The 17,091-nt window shown below is 35.5% G+C and overlaps 1 protein-coding gene and 2 long non-coding RNA genes across 4 annotated transcripts; 1 reads left to right on the top strand and 2 right to left on the bottom strand.

Annotated features, from left to right (window-relative positions):
• Positions 1 to 217: 217 nt before the first annotated feature.
• On the bottom strand, positions 218 to 7,495 carry LOC148790325 (uncharacterized). The gene is made up of 2 exons (XR_016078913.1): positions 7,160 to 7,495; positions 218 to 591 (listed from the first exon to the last, which is right to left on the bottom strand). It is a non-coding gene; the product is annotated as an uncharacterized LOC148790325 (long non-coding RNA).
• Positions 7,496 to 9,274: 1,779 nt separating this feature from the next.
• Positions 9,275 to 12,625, bottom strand: LOC148790324 (uncharacterized). Of its 2 annotated transcripts, XR_016078915.1 has the most exons (6): positions 11,932 to 12,625; positions 10,948 to 11,016; positions 10,788 to 10,849; positions 10,590 to 10,697; positions 10,406 to 10,509; positions 9,275 to 9,846 (listed from the first exon to the last, which is right to left on the bottom strand). It is a non-coding gene; the product is annotated as an uncharacterized LOC148790324 (long non-coding RNA). The 2 variants fall into 2 exon arrangements; XR_016078914.1 differs by having other exon boundaries at positions 10,948 to 12,625.
• A 139-nt stretch (positions 12,626 to 12,764) lies between these two features.
• LOC104598218 ((-)-germacrene D synthase-like) lies at positions 12,765 to 16,824 on the top strand. The gene is made up of 7 exons (XM_010260142.2): positions 12,765 to 12,949; positions 13,530 to 13,803; positions 14,294 to 14,669; positions 15,109 to 15,327; positions 15,456 to 15,594; positions 15,991 to 16,239; positions 16,385 to 16,824. Exons 1-7 carry the CDS (start codon positions 12,812 to 12,814, stop codon positions 16,676 to 16,678), a joined length of 1,689 nt encoding a protein of 562 aa, XP_010258444.1. The 5' UTR covers positions 12,765 to 12,811; the 3' UTR covers positions 16,679 to 16,824.
• The last annotated feature ends 267 nt before the right edge of the window (positions 16,825 to 17,091 follow it).

The following is a 17,091-nucleotide window of genomic DNA, read 5'->3' as shown; positions in this document are numbered from 1 at the left end:
GCAGTTTTTAGGGCTGTTGGTACAAATAGAAAATGCCACTAAGCAGTTAATAATAAACTAACAGCCGCTATAAATCGCTTCTTAAAGGCATTTTTTTTTTCATATAACCTATTTTTTTAATTTTTTTTCTAATTTGTTTCAAATACCTTGTTTTCTCTATATTCACTTAAATTGAAATGAAATACAAAAATAAAAAAAACATCAATTACAAATAAAATTTAAGAACATATTCTCCATTCAAAATATTTGAATCACAAATACATCTTAATTTAAATTTGATAAATTCTTGGCTTTTACAAGAAATATTCTCTTCACAATGATTTTGACCTTGTTTTCTGTCACTTTTACATCTGGGTCGTATGCATTCTTTTCTGTAAATCAAGCCTTGATGGACTCGTATTTTTCGCCCATTGAACTACACCTTTCAGTTTCTAAAACTGGATGTAGCGTATGCTGTTGGCAAAGAAAGCATTTGTAGATGGATCTGGTGTTGCCGTGTCACTTTGCATCTCGGCTTTCATTAACTCAACCAGGTCCTAGATTGCTGCACTAGAAATCTGCTGATTGCCCTTTTCAAAGAAGTAGAGGTATCTGAAATTACATAAGAGCAGGATTACCAAGTCCATTATACTTGTTCAATATTTCAACAAAAAGTGACAAGTCCATTGCTACCCCGTGTCACATTAGCCATTGTTGAGTAGTATGAGTTTGGCTTCAATCAGAGCAAGTCCATGCTCACACCGTTCCAACAGCCTCTTGTAATCTTGCATTGGGAATATTTATCCATGAAGTAAAGTACATAAGTAGGGACATATTCCCAATGCAAGGCTGTAAAAGTTGTTCGAACAGGCTTTGCTCTGACTGAAGCCGGACTCGAGTAGCATTCGCAATTCTTAAAGCACACTTTAAGCAAAGTATGACCCTGGGAAAGGAGAAAACGATTCAAGAGAGAGAAAACACCAACCACTTTATGCAATTGTTTTGAGTAATGGTAAAACCTAGGGCTTACAAGCTCGAGGACACATGTTTGAGCCTGTGAAGTGTCATTTTGCACAAAAATAAAAAGAATAAATAAAGGAAGGCTAGGTCATCAGTATATTTTACCATGACCCCAATGCCCAAATTTATATGATTATTAATAGAGATGATCATTTTTGCTTGGGTCCATATTGCCTAGCTTGATCCATTCTGGAAATTTAAGATAGGGTTGGCAATAATTTACACAACATGTGAACACAAATCAAACATGGCATGAAGTTAGTGTGGTTGGGTTATTACCTTAATAGTATTGGTATCAAAATTGTGTTAAACTATTTAATAAGATTAATAAATGTATCAATTTCGGGTTGACCCACTTTAACTCGAAAATGACTTGTTTATGATCCAAAATTTTTAGTATTAGATCATATATGTATGCATTTTAATTTTGTTGGAAAATAGTAAAGAAGGCAGAATGAAACTTATCGGTAATCGCTTTTTAAATCGGGAACTTGTAGTAGCGTAGTGTTGCAGAACAAGGAAACCAAGAATTTGCAGAGAGAATGAGGGTTGATTCATGCCACTTGGTCACTCTCCTTAAAACCGCATTTGCCTCTACGATGCAACCGAGTAATCGCAAATCGGTCGCCAAGATAAAACAATCCACAGGCCACTGGTAGGCGTGCACTCGCTTACCAGACCTCCGCGAACCACAAAGAATGATGCTCAGATTAATAGAGAAGACAGGGAAGAGAAGACTGTCGAATGTATTCTGGTCTGTAAGACTGGGTCAACCAACACTCCTTTTATAGTGTTCTTAGTCACCCAAATGGACACAAAAGTGTCATTTCAGACAAATGTCTCTTCAGAATAGTGCACCAGTTCGAAGAGACATAGAGGGGAAGAGACACCAACTAGAAAAGAAAATGATTTAAAAAATAAATTTGAACTTAAAAATCAAATGTTAAATCTGGTTAAAAACAAATCCAATTCGTTGTAGCGCGCGTACACGTACACGCACCCCGACCTGACCCGACTCAGCTCGACGTGTACGCGTGAAAAGCATCATTAACCCCCTTACACGCATGAGAATATCTATAGTGCTTTCCTCCTATGTGTCCCTACCCATAGAGAAAGCAAAACTATAGATATACTCCACCTCAACTCTTTTCCCAAGCAATGTGGGACAAGAAGTCTTTCAATGCACTCAAGAAAGGAAAGAGGAAAAGACAAAACTCAAAATACAAGGCAGGGAGGAGATAGATTCTTAAAATTTTGAATCCCCCTCAAACAGATTTTAATTTAGAGATATTATTTATATTATATTTAAATAAAATACTATTATGGTAGGTAAGGATGACATTGAATGGTTTTCATGAATTTGATTAGGTAATGGATGATTGGATGCTTATTTTACTATTTACATTTATTTATTGTTTAATTTAAATAGGTTAATCATGTTGATTCTTTGTTAATTCAGGTTACCCAGGTTGTATCATGTTATTTGTGGAATAAATGGGTTGTATATTCTATATTTATATATTAAAATGACGCTTGCCATGTTGGTAGGCTCTCTTTTCAAGAACTATTTATCTATCTTCTCATTTTTTGCATTTTTTATTTTTTAGCTATAACAATATAAAGGATAATCATTGTCAAATTTGATTAGAGAGATATTATATTACTAGAGAGAGAAATACATTTGGAACCACATTTAAGATAAAGTGTGAATGGGAGAGATATTATATTATTAGAGAGAGAGAGAGACGTTTGAGACAATTTAAGATAAAGTGTGAATGAAAGAGATATTACATTATTAGAGAGAGACGATTGAGACCATTTAAGATAAAGTATGAATGAGAGTATATTATATTATTAGAGATAGAGAGATAGAGAGATAGAGATTTGGGACCATTTAAGATAAATTGTGAATGAGAGATATTATATTATTAGAAAGAGAAAGATGTTTGGGTTTTCCAAGGCATCTCAATACATGTTATTATACATTTTAAGAGAGAGAGTGAGAGAGAGAGAGGATTGGTAATATAACATAATACAATAAGATATTAAATCAAATAATCTAAATAGGTTGATGTTAAATAATAAAACATAAAACAATGTAAATAAAAGTATTATTTGTAAAAGAGTTATTAATTTAAAATTCACTAAACTTTCAGTTAGAAGTAATAGTTATTAATAAAACTTAATAAAAATTAAAAGACATTTATTTAATAGTTAATAAAGATTAAGAAATTTGGTTTCCATAAAATGTTAATTAAAAACATTTCAACTCCACTTAAAAATAAAACACTAATAAAATAAGAAATTTAAATACATTGAATAATATTAATTGATAGTTTTAATAATGTTATGATTTAAAAACCATTGGACATAATAAACATAGTTTTGATATATTGCACATAGAGCTAGTATTTTGATGTTGTATTATGATTTATTTATTCCTTTTATTTTATTAGATAAATTTATATTAATGCATTTTAAATTAATTTGTATTATTATTAAAATTAATAAATTTATGAGTTTGGACCTTTACTATGCATAATGCACATTCTACACAAGATACTTATATAAAACAGAGGACCCATTAAAAGTGATATAAAAATAAAAGTTTATTAATTTTTTAGAATCTATTTAGATTCCACTTAAAGAAACTTAGGTTGGACTTGGACTAGCTTGGCTCAAATGGGAATATCTTAAGGCTTCTTGTAGTTGTTGTGACCCAATTCCAAATTACCCTATAGCATGATATGGGCCTATATATGTAACATGTACAATACTGTGTAGCTATAATGCAAGGGACTAGGGGTGCAACTTGGGCAAGCCCAACTCCCGCTTGAACTAACCGAACTTGCATTTTTGCATGGGCTGGGATTTGGTTTTCAACCCTTATGCTAGGCTTGGGCCAAAAACCCCAGACTTTTCTATTTTTGGTGCTAGGCTTGGGACTAGCCCCTAGGTAGCTCTAGCTCGGCTTAAACCCAACTTGACTCTATATTAATCCAACATGCATGCATGATATATACATAAAATTCCTATTCAAAGCTTTAAATTAGTGATGATAAATAGGCTTATGCAACTTTTTAGTGCATTGAGCATAATAGACCCATTTGAGTCCAATTAACCAATCCAAGCTTAACCCGATCTTGGATCCAACTTGAGTATGCCAATTTTTAGTTCAAGGTTGGGTTGGAAAGATCATGTTTGACCAAAAGCCCACTTAGGGCTCAAGCCTTAGGTCCAATATTTAGGGTTGAACACAAAACCCCAAACATTTCTGTTGTTGGGCTCAAAGTTAGCCTCTTGGTAGGTCTAGCTTTGGCTTCAACCTAGATTGAGACTAAGCTTAGGTTGGAAAGATTGGTATAAATAATATTTTAAATACATATTGATATATATATATATATATATATATAATCGGGGTTAGGGCGGGGCAGGAACTTCATTCCCCATCCTCGATCCTAACCACGGTTGGGGATCTCTATTATTCCCTGTCCCTGTCCCTACCCCACCAAAGTAATCCCCACCCCTGACCCCATTGGGGCATGGGAAAAATTGCCATCCCTACCTACAAGGGACAAGACCCCTATGTGCTTATGGTGCATGGTACCATGCATTTCATTAAATTGGGTCAAGCTAAACCATTTTCCATTTAAAAATTAAAAAATTAATAAAAATATAGTTAAAATAATTTTATTATTCGAGGACCAAAAGCAAATGGAAGACAACTTTCTTATTTACAAGAAGTGGAAATAGATGGAGAGAAATGGGAAGTCCATGTATAAATTTTTTCTAAAGCCCCAAGAAATCTTGTATTTGAAAATAGAACCAAAAAATTTTAGTGGGGGTATGATGCGGGAGTAAAATTATACTTGGGCCAACATATAACTCAAAAAATAATGCATGAGTTGGACTTGGACCAATTTTAGTTCAATTGGGAATCACATGGGCTCCTTCCTCTTGAATTTCACATAACAAAGCCCATGCATCACATAGGTTCCGATCAGTTTGTGTTTGAAAAATTGACATGATTAATTAATCATGTTGTATTTGCATCGACCCTTGTATCCAAACACCTCTACCCTAACATGATACAAGAAAATGAATTTCTGCCCTTAATTTAAGGTATAATACAGGGTTATATGAAATTCTCCTTCACTTTTCAAACAGTCCCTTAAACTTATCCCAACTTATTGATACCTAGAGCTTGCACACACTTTGAAAGCATGGGCATCTAGTTGCACATTGGGAACATCTCCCTACGAATTTAATATACATGTACAGGAGATATTCATAATGTGTGGTTAGATGCTGCGTGCATAGAGTCTTTGCTTGCGGAAGATCTGGGCTTTGATAGAAGTGGAGTAGATGTGCCGTTTTTATTTTTTTCCAATGACAAAACTAGCCTTGACTAACTAGTCTATCATTTAATTGTCATATGATAAAAATACCCTTGGTTTATTATCTCCCTATTTTATTACCTATTTCATGTTCACTCATCTTAAAACTCATCAATAATTTGATTTCTCCAGTACTTCAATTTGGCCAAATGAATAAATGGACCTATTTTTGGAATTTTGGTTCAAAGGAAGGAGTTAAAAAAAGGGGCATCATGTTTTTTCCTTGGAAGTAAAACATCATTAAGATCTTGCAAACACATAATATTTTTATGGATTTACTAGAATGTTGGAGCATTATTCATTCTACAGGGTATAAAAACACCTCAGCCTCTTATTTCATATGGGAGCACAAGGGCCATAATGTGGTAGCATTATGGATGGGAAATCTAATCCATCTCAGGGATGGATTATTAGGGATGGGCATTATGAATGGAATGATATGCCATTGGAATTAAAGAATGCTCCATCTAAATTCTAGAAAATTATGAATGAGATTTTTATTCCTTATACTCAATTCATTATAGTCTATATAGATGATGTATTAATATAATCTCCATCTTTGAAATCCCATGGAAACATTTGAATATATTTCTAAAAATCACGAGAGAAAATGGCTTAGCTGCATCAGCTAAGAAGGTGAAACTGTTTCAAACAAAAGTAAGATTTTTGAGATATCAAATATCCAAAGGGAAAATTATGTTTATTCAAAGTGTGATAAAATTTGCAAATAAATTTCTTAATGAAATTAAGGATAAAACCCAACTCCAAAGATTTCTAGGTAGTCTTAACTATATAGCAGACTACTACAAAGACCTGGCTAGGAACCGACAACTGCTTCAAAAGAGACTAAAGAAAATTCCTCCAGAGTGGAGTGATCAGTTCTCTCAAATTGTGAGACGAATAAAACAGAGGGTAAAAACCCTACCATGTCTCAGTATCCCTCATCCAGATATCCTTGAGATTGTAGAAATCGATGCTAGTGAAATTGGATATGGAGAATCCTAAAGCAACATAGGAATGTAAGAGATGAAATCATCCGGTTTACCTCTGGTACTTGGAATGAAACATAGAAAAAATATTCTACTATCAAAAAGGAAATGCTATGCATTGTTTTATGCACCTCGAAATTTCAAGGAGATTTGATAAATCAGCATTTAACTTTGCAAATTGATTGTAAATCTGCAAAAGAGATTTTGGAAAAAGATGTAAAAAAATTGGTTTCAAAACAAATTTTTGCCCGATAGCAAGCTATTCTATCTGTTTTTTATTTCAAAATTAAATATATTAAAAGATCTGATAATGCTTTGCTAGATCTTTTGACCAGAGAATTCTTTCAAGGACATCTAATTAAAGATGGCCAACAGGAGACAAGATCTCCCTCTAAGTCCTAATCAAAGGCATCAAAGAAGAACTAATCAGTCTAGCCCTCAAACTTATTAGTTCGGGTTAAGATCTATCAGGATTAACCAATCCCCCAGTGCTTCTCCCTTAATTAGGGAACCCTCTCCAACATTTGATGATGCTAATTCCAGCCCATACATAACCAACTCTTTAGACTTTGTGGTAAAGGGGAGTGAGCAATAATAATTGGACAATAATTGAGAATGAATGAGGGCTCTGATATAGAGTAGTATAATAACAGAGATTAAGACTGAGGGAAGCAATATGTTATGCATGAAAACAACAAAATAGTATAATTCGATTTAAAGAAAGAACAAACTAGTATTACTAGAAAAAGAAGTTTACAGAAACATTCAACTTACAAAGCAAAAAGCACAATTTAACAATTACACTCCTTAAACCTCACAAGAACTTTCACTTAGATGAAATACACTCAGACAAGAAAATGCTCACAAATACTCAGAAGAACAAAAAGACTACTCACAAGGAAAACACTCTTAGAATGTAATTCTCATCTGTGTCCTTGGGGTGAGAAGATGATCCTTATTTATAGGTTGGAGAGTTGCTTTGAGAAATCTCTTTCAGATTCAATCTTATCTTGAGGGCACCTTTAGTTGAGATGCTTGTCTGTTATGCTTTTGTCTTTTTAGACAAGGCGATAAGATGGAGATGCTTCTTTATCTCTTTACTGTGGGAAGATGTTTCTTTATCTTTGACTTTTGAGGTGGTAAATCTTACTGTTGAAGATAAGGGTGAACCTTTTTAAAGTGGACAGATGTCTATTAGTAGTTAGATTCCTTCATAATTGAGACCCTTAGTGGGGACTAAGAGAAATCTCTTTTAGATTCAATCTTATCTTGAGGGCACCTTTAATTGAGATGCTTGTCTTTTCTGCTTTTGTCTTTTTAGACAAGGCGATGAGATGGAGATGCTTCTTTATCGCTTTACTGTGGGAAGATGCTTCTTTATCTTTGACTTTTGAGGTGACAAATCTTGCTGTTGAAGATAAGGATGAACCTTTTTAAAGTGGACAGATGTCTATCAATAGTTAGATTCCTTCATAATTGAGACCCTTAGTGAGGACTAAGAGAAATCTCTTTCAAATTCAATCTTATCTTGAAGGCACCTTTAATTGAGATGCTTGTCTTTTCTGCTTTTGTCTTTTTAAACTAGGCGATGAGATGGAGATGCTTCTTTATCTCTTTATTGTGAGAAGATGCTTATTTATCTTTGGCTTTTGAGGTGGAAAATCTTACTGTTAAAGATAAGGGTGAACCTTTTTAAAGTGGGCAAATGTCTATCAATAGTTAGATTCCTTCATAATTGAGACCCTTAGTGGGGACTAAGAGACCGAACACTTATGGTCTCGATATCTTTAGAGATTCCTTTACCTTTTTCTTTCATCTTTTCTACAAATCGATGGGACATTTCCTCGAGTTCAATGGGATCCAGGTCAAGAAACTTGCTTTTGAGCTTTTCCATATAGAATTCGATTAGGGTCTAAAAATCCTCGTCTTCCTCTATTGGCTTAAGAGATTATGTGAGGGCAAACTTATCCCACCACTTAATTTCAATGATTCTATCAATGGATGGAGGCATCCATAAAACATCCAAATAGTAACTCCATTTCAATATCCAAGGGAGGCAATATGTTTTGAAGACTTCAAATTGTTTTATAGGTTCGAATTCTAAATAGCTTCGTCCATGCCCAAAATTTGAATATTTATCTAATAATTCTTTTTGGAGGAAGATATCATCTAAAGCTCCCCATGTAGTTCACCAAACATAAACCCAATCTGGATATGGGCCCTGAAACTCTTCAAAGAACCAGATGAACCACGAGTGCTTGAAGATAGAATTCTAAACAAGAAATACCTTACACCAAGCATCCTGATAATTCCAGTAATTTAACATTCTAGGTGTCCTATCTATTGGCTTGGTGATGAATTTGGGCTTGTTAGAGTCACTCCATGATGCCTTCGTCATGAATTTAATCATTACTAGCTTTGGATAAGCTATTTCTGATTTACTAGGATATCTTTAGTAGTGCTGAATTACTGTAGAATCCGTATTAAGGAGAATTTCTTCATATTATTTTTGGTTTTTATTTAAACCACATATTGTGAAATGATTACCATCAAGGTATTATAAGGCACATTGGAGGGCACCCTCTAGATTTACATGAGAGGATACCATAATTACACTACAAAAAAAAAAGACTTTTAGCAATAGTCATAATTGTCGCTAGAGACATTACTGGCAGTCGGCAAACAACCGCTAAAATAACTGTTGCGACTGCCACTAATAATAAACTGACAACCGCTATAAATCGCTTATTAAAGACATTTTTTTATATAACCTAATTTTTTAATTTTTTTCTAATTTGTTTCAAATAACCTGTTTTCTCTATCTTCACTTAAACGGAATGAAATACAAAAAAAAAAACATTAATTATAAATAAAATTTAAAAACCCATTCTTCATTCAAAATATTTGAATCACAAATACATCTTAATTTCAATTTGATAAATTCTTGGTTTTTACAAGAAATATTCTCTTCACAATGATTTTGACCTTGTTTTCTGTCACTTTCACATCTGGGTCGTATGTAGTCTTTTCTATAAATGGACTCGTATATTTCGCTCATTGTACCACACCTTTCAGTTTCTGAAACTGGATGTAGTGTAGGCTGCTGGGAAAGAAAGCATTTGTAGATGGATCTGGTGTTGCCGTGTCACTTTGCATCTCGGTTTTCATTAACTCAACCAGGTCCTGGATTGCTGCACTAGAAATCTGTGGATTGCTCTTTTCAAAGAAGTAGAGGTACATGAAATTACCAAGTCCATTATACTTGCTCAATATCTCAACAAAAAGTGACAAGTCCATTGCTACCCCGTGTCACATTAGCGATTGTGGAGTAGCATGAGTTTGGCTGGGACATATTCCCAATGCAAGGCTGTAGAAGTTGTTCGAACAGGCTTTGCTCTGACTGAAACCGGACTCGAGTAGCATTATCAATTCTTAAAGCACACTTTAAGCAAAGTATGACCCTGGGAAAGGAGAAAACGATTCAAGAGAGAGAAAACACCAACCACTTTATGCAAATGTTTTGAGTAATGGTAAAACCTAGGGCTTACAAGCTCGAGGACACAGGTTTGAGCCTGTGAGTGTCATTTTGCACAAAAATAATAAGAATAAATAAAAGAAGGTTAGGTCATCAGTATATTCCCAAGACCCTGGATAACCAGGACTATCATTAGGTAGTGGCCATTAATGACCCTAGAGAGAACATCTGCATTCTGATACTGTAGAGGATACACTATGTCAGTATCCCATCATGTAGATATAGTACCATCTAAATCTGTTCCATCCACCTAAGTGCTTGACAAAAAACAAAAGCAGATCAAACATGCAACATGCACAAGGTTTTCTGCTCAAAATTGGTTTGGCCAAACCAATGTTAAAAAGAAATCAGGCTCATAAAATCCTACAGACTAGCACACAGATAAAATCCCTAGATCATTCCAACCAACATAGATATGTTAACTCATGATGAATGCACAAATGCACATCTATGTTTCCAGATAATATTGGGTATAAGATGTATACCTTTCTCCATCCTTTATACCGTCCTGATCATCAACCCAGAAGAGATGTGAGTTTGCATAAACCATTCTGCACTGATCAGGCTTCTTCAGAAGCTTTGCTGAATACTGCCCATGCAATAATATCATTGGATTTTTTTTCATATGATAACAAACCTCAAGAAAAAGATGAATGCTCAAATTTTTACCCCAGTGGTCTTATGTGTTAAAGTATCCCTGTTCTCTGCACCAAGTATATTCATTCTCTGAAGGGTCCCTATTATTAGGTGTATTGCAGTCACCTATTCTTTAGAATCCTAGGAAAGGAAAGGGAAATAACATGTGAACAAAACTGAGTGCATCTAATAGAAGAAATAAAAATTCAAGAGTCAATTTCTTCTTCATACAGTATAAAGGCTTGAGTGAAGAATTCATATGCAGCAGGTTCAAGATCACAGTCATTGGCAGCCTGAATACCAAGGGATGGAACCAATATAAATAAGCAAGACATAGGGTCCAACCAATAAGACCCACTGAATAATTTTAGGCACAAGTGTTTTGGCATACCTCAGCACATTGCAAGTATAATCTTAATGATAGTTCAGGAGCTGGAACAGATGAGAGAGCTTCAATTTTCTGAAATATAAATGTTGATCACATTAAATAAAGCAAAGGTAAAAGAGAATTTCTCCTGCATCAAGGCAAAGCTGATGACCATGATGGGCCCATGGATGCACACCAGATTGCTGAGAAATTCCGAGTTGATGTTGTGCAGGTTCAGAAGATCTTGCAGTTTATGTCGATCCCTCCCGAAGACGACAGAAAAACGAAAGAGAAGCTCTGATGTTACCATGTTAGGTCTTTGTAACTTCATTATATCTAGTGCTTAAAAAATTCCTTATGGGCATGAATGGAGGAAGCTAGGTTATAGTGTGCACAACTTTTTTGGACATTCTATTATAATTTATAGTTAGAAGCTTTAGTTCTGAACTCCTATTGCTCTGACATTTTTGGTTGTGTTCCATCTAATAGATGGGTCTTGTGTCATTGAGGTTAATGCAGCATAGGTATTTCACTCAGAAAAACTTACATGGTGCCATGCTCCTGCTTTTGGAGGTTGCTGATGATTTACCAGTTTAACACTAGAGGTTTCTGTCTGTGTCAAAAAGACAGATTGCCATATCTTAGCAGTTAAAAGTCTTATGAAATATTTGAGTGATAATCATTACAGAGCTATATATGTATCATGTATCAATCACTTTAGTATTTCACTAGTTATTGGAACTTAGTAATTCTTTTGCTACTTACTATGCTGTTAATATACAAATAATCTAGATGAATCTGATAAAATCTGACCAAAGTTTATCCATATGATCAAAGATACTATCATCTGAAACAGATATACATCGACTTATCCTATGGCCAAACTCCTTGATGCCTCTACTTTGAGTTATCTTTTTAATCAGCTAAACAGATATTGATTCAAGAAATTTATAGCTTCTACTTTCAAATGTGAGGGATGTTGAAAACAGAAAGAAAATTATGTCCTACCAAAACTAAATGACTAATGAGCTTGTGTATATCTGCAGGTGGATCTATCAGGCAGCTACTATGACACCAGCAACAATGTAAAGTTCAACTTTCTGATGGCATTCACCACCACAATGTTGTCATGGAAGGCGCTGGAGTATGCCAGACCCATGGGCAAACTATCTTTCAGTGCATTGGTCAAGGCTGAAAGATAGAAAAATAAGGTATCCAAAGTTTGTTTTAATCAATACTCTTTTTTCAATAATTTTGGTTTGATAATTTGACAATGTAGATGTTACATCAGTTACTAATATCTATACTATATATAATAAAAGTTAGAATAAGGTCCCTTTTCTGCTGGAATGGCATTCCCCCATTTGAGGGAATGGTCATTTTCTGCCCTTCCCTTAAGAATGAAATCCCACTGATTAATTCCCATTTCCATTTATGTCTGAACCAAACAGACTATATGGGAATAAACCACTCCGATTTTGATTCCAAAGGATTTTTGTTCCAATTCCAACTGCAACTAATGAATCCGTATCTTAAAAAGTGATTAACAATCCGATGGTATTTATCAAAATTTACAAGGGGTTTTGATTGGTTAAAGTCTTCACTGGTAAGTGAGGATTTGATCCCAATACAAAGTCCCAACAGCCTTACATGTGGATCATCTTCTGTTGGGTCCAGGTCTGTACCCTCTATAACCATATTTTTTGGCAGCATTAGATTTTTCCAAAGCATACATTCACATCAGTAACAGTAACAGGTATTATGCTTTTGCCAAATTAATCTTGTTAATCTTGTTATCACCAATGGTGGCCTATAAATATCTACTCATAACCTTTAAGTTCTTATCATCATTCGTCATTCATCCAAAGCACATCCCTTGCGAATCAACATGCTTCACCAAGCTTCTTCATGTCCTCCCATTTTGTGTCTTCCTGAAATTGAAAAACCAAAGGTTGTTCGTCGCTCAGCAAATTTTCATCCTAGCATTTGGGGTGATCGCTTCACTACATATACTTGCGATAACATGGTTCTCTCTCTCTCTTTCTCTCTCTCTCTCACACACACACACACAGACACACATCCTAACATTTGGGGTGACCGTTTCGCTACATATACCTGCAATAACATGGTTCTCTCTCTCTCCCAAACACACACATCCTAGAATTTCAGGTCTCTTCGCTACATATACCTGCAATAACATGGTTCTCTCTCTCTCACACACACACATCCTAGCATTTGGGGTGATCACCTCGCTACATATAGTTCCATAACATGGTTCTCTCTCTCTCTCATACATACACACATCCTAGCATTTGGGGTGGCCGCTTCGCTATATATACCTGCAATAACATGGTTCTCTCTCTCTCTCTCACACACACATCCTACCATTTAGGGTGATTTCTTCGCTACATATACCTGCGATCACATGTTTCTCTCTCTCTCACACACCCAGCGGGCGGGCGGAGCCAGGGGTAGTAGAGGGGAGCCATGGCCCCCCTAAGAAAAAGCCCTGGCTCCACCCCTGCTCTCTCAAACATGTACAACACAGCCACAACGCACAGATGTGTGGTTTTATTTGGTTTTGACATATAAATTTGTCTATACAGACACTTGATGCCTGCAATAAACAAGCTGAAGGGCTGAAAGAAGAAGTGAGGTGTATGCTAATGAATTCTACCAATGGTCCATCAGAAATACTGAGTTTGATTGACACAATCCAACGCCTTGGATTGGCATATCACTTTGAAAGAGAGATCGATGAGATCCTAGAACATATGCTTGTCACCCATGTTGGATATTTCAATGGTGTGGATGATGATCTGCATACCATTGCTCTTTGGTTTCGATTACTCAGACAAAATGGCTATAATATACCATGTGGTAGTCATCCCTCACTTTTCTTCACAAGTTTCTGTTTCATTTCTATGTTTATTATGCATATCCATTAGCGAAATTAAATCATGGTATACATTGTCCAATGCTGAAGGAAATACTGATCCCTTTTACTAAAATAATCCATATACCCTACAACCCCTTTATTTGATCAACCTTTAATTAGGAACCATTTATATTTCTGTTTCAGAAAAGTTATGTGACCTCTTAAAATTAATTCTCATATCAACCTTTTAGGAAACAAAACCCTACCCTCAAATTATTACTTTGGTTTGGAGGAGTGTGTGTGTGATATGAGAACTGTTTGGAGTATTTTTGGAATTAATTAAAACCTGGACTCTCTTTTCCAACTTTCTTTAAGAGGGCATACAACCATTCCCAAACAGAAATATAAATGGTTGATCCCCAACCCTCAACAACTAATGATGCCTTTGTGCTTTCATCGTTCATTCATTTCCTCCATCGGGTGGTCAAGCAGATATCTTTAACAAATTCAAAGATGATCATGGAAAGTTCAGAGATGGCTTAACTAGAGACCTAAAGGGCATTCTAGGTTTGTATGAAGCTGCACATCTTGGGATACGCGGAGAAGAAGTTCTAGATGAAGCCCTTGCTTTTACTACTGCTCAACTTGAGTCGTCTGTGGTCACCAATACAAGCTCCCATCTTGTAAAACAAGTGATGCATGCCCTAGAGCAGCCCTTCCACAGGGGTATGCTCAAGTTAGAGGCACGCCATTACATATCTTTCTACGAACAAGATGAAACACATAACCCAGTTTTGCTACAGTTTGCAAAGCTAGATTTCAACCGATTGCAGCCTTTACATCTCAAGGAGCTAAGCCAAATATCTAAGTAAGTTTCTTTTACTTCCCCCCCGCCCCTACAAAAAAAATAATAATAATAATAATTAGGGCTGTCAGCGGGTCGGGTTCAGGTAGAATAGGAACTAATCTCGCTCATAAGAAATACTAAGGATTTGGAACTGAACAGGACCCGACAGGGTCTGTAAGTTTTAGACCCAGAATTGAATTGATCGATTTTCGAGACAAATGGGTCTGACCCGATGGACCCAATTGAGTCAGGTCTGAATCAGTTCAAGGTTGAGTGGAGCTGGTATATATACATATATATATATATATATATATATATATATATATATATATATATCAGGACCAGGAGAACCAATCCATCATATCTGTTGGGTCGGCCCCAACCCATTGATAGCCCTACAAAAGAGTCCTTCAAGGTATGTATCAACTAATCCAGGCTTGTTTAAATATCTTTGTCAAAGGTGGTGGAAAGATTTAGATTTTGCATTAAAGATACCTTATGCTAGAAACAGAGTAGTAGAATGCTACTTTTGGATAATGGGAGTGTATCCAGAACCTCAGTACTCTCTTGGAAGAATGATCCTAACCAAAGTAATAGCCATGACATCAGTGCTCGATGATACTTATGACATATATGGCACACTCGAAGAACTCCAGCTTTTTACAGATGCAATCGAAAGGTTTGATGCATATCTCATGGCTTTTTAAACATGTCATTATTGCTCAATTTCTATCAACTTAAGTCGTTAGTTACAGTTCTAGTACTTCATCTCCCTCTTGATCATTTTATTTTAGTTCATCTATTCAGGTGGGATGTCGGTGAAACTGATCAGCTACTGGAATACATGAAAGTAATATATCTTGCACTCTTAGATGTTTATAATGAAATTGAGGAACAGGTGAACAGAGAAGGAAGATCTTATTGTGTCTATTATGCAAAAGAAGCGGTACATTATTCCTCAACTTTTTTTTTGTCCTTTATGGCACTGTTTTCTAACCGTCAATGACCCCGACGGTCAGATCGTTCATCCCGGGAACCATCCAGACAACTGATTCCGTTTTACCTTTAACCCGATCCTTGGCAAAAAACCATTAACTTGGTCAGTGACTCATTGACCTGCGAGATCGAACTATTGATCTAGACAACGGTTTTGACCATTTTTTATTTTTTTAATTGAAACAGGTCATTCATTCAAACTGGATGATTGAACCACTGACCCAAAAACTGGTGGTCAAAATGGTTCTACCTCCGGATCGATTTTTAAAACATTGCTTTACGATTAACTCGTTGAAAATCATAAACTCACATCCTGACAGTCTCTATTACTTTAATCGAACTTCAGATGAGAAAACAGGCTAGAGCTTACTTGGTTGAAGCCAAATGGTTCTTTCAAGGGCACATTCCTATAGTCGAGGAGTATATGGATGTGGCCTTAATCAGCACTAGTTACCCTTTGCTGGCAGTTGCATCCTTTGTGGGCATGGGAGAAATCGCAACAAAGGAGGCCTTTGATTGGGTGTCAAATCTACCTAATCTCGTAAAAAATTCAAGTATAATTTGTCGTCTCATGGATGATATCATGACTCATGAGGTATATATCTTAGACAATAAGCATTTATTCATTATTTTACATTGAAAATCTACATCCTAATTGAGAGTGAATGAAGATTTTCTATGTATGAATGTATGTATGTATGTATTCTAATTAATTGCAATTGTAATTTTTATATGTGAAGTATGAACAAGAGAAAGGGGATGTTTGTTCCAGTGTTGAATGTTATATGAAGCAATATGGTGTGTCAAAGCAAGAGGTAGTTGAAGAGTTCAGTAGGAGTATCACAAATGCATGGAAAGATATAAACGAGGAGTGCCTCAGAACAACTGCCATACCAAAGCCACTGCTCACGCGAGTTGCAAACCTAGCACGCATGATGGATGTTATCTACAAGCATGGAAATGGATACACCAATGCTGAGACAGTGTTGAAAGATCACATCACATCTTTGCTGATTGATTCCATAAAAATTTGAGTAGGTGTTCAAATTGCACTTTTGCTCTTACAACTAGAGATGGAGCATATTTAAAAATAGGGATATTTTAGTTCAACAAATTATAAGCTTTTCATGTAGGGCCCATCTCATAAAATAAAATTAGAATCCACTTCACTTTCAGCCCACCCAATCGAGCAATTGTTTCATTACTGGAATGATCTAACCAAAGTAATAGCCATGACATCAACTCTCGATGATACTTATGACATATATGGTACACTTAAAGAACTCCATCACTTTACAGATGCAATCGAAAGATTTGATGCATATCCAATGGCTTTTTAAACATGTCATTATTGCTCAGTTTCTATCAACTTAAGTCATTGGTTAGAGTTCTAATACTTCATCTCTCTTGATCATTTTATTTTAGTTCATCTATTCACGTGGGATGT

This window comes from Nelumbo nucifera, chromosome 7 (genome assembly GCF_055504915.1).
Source record: "Nelumbo nucifera cultivar China Antique chromosome 7, China Antique-T2T, whole genome shotgun sequence".
Lineage (NCBI taxonomy): Eukaryota > Viridiplantae > Streptophyta > Magnoliopsida > Proteales > Nelumbonaceae > Nelumbo > Nelumbo nucifera.
Note: the sequence above shows the minus strand (reverse complement) of the source record. Positions and strands in the feature narration are given on the sequence as shown.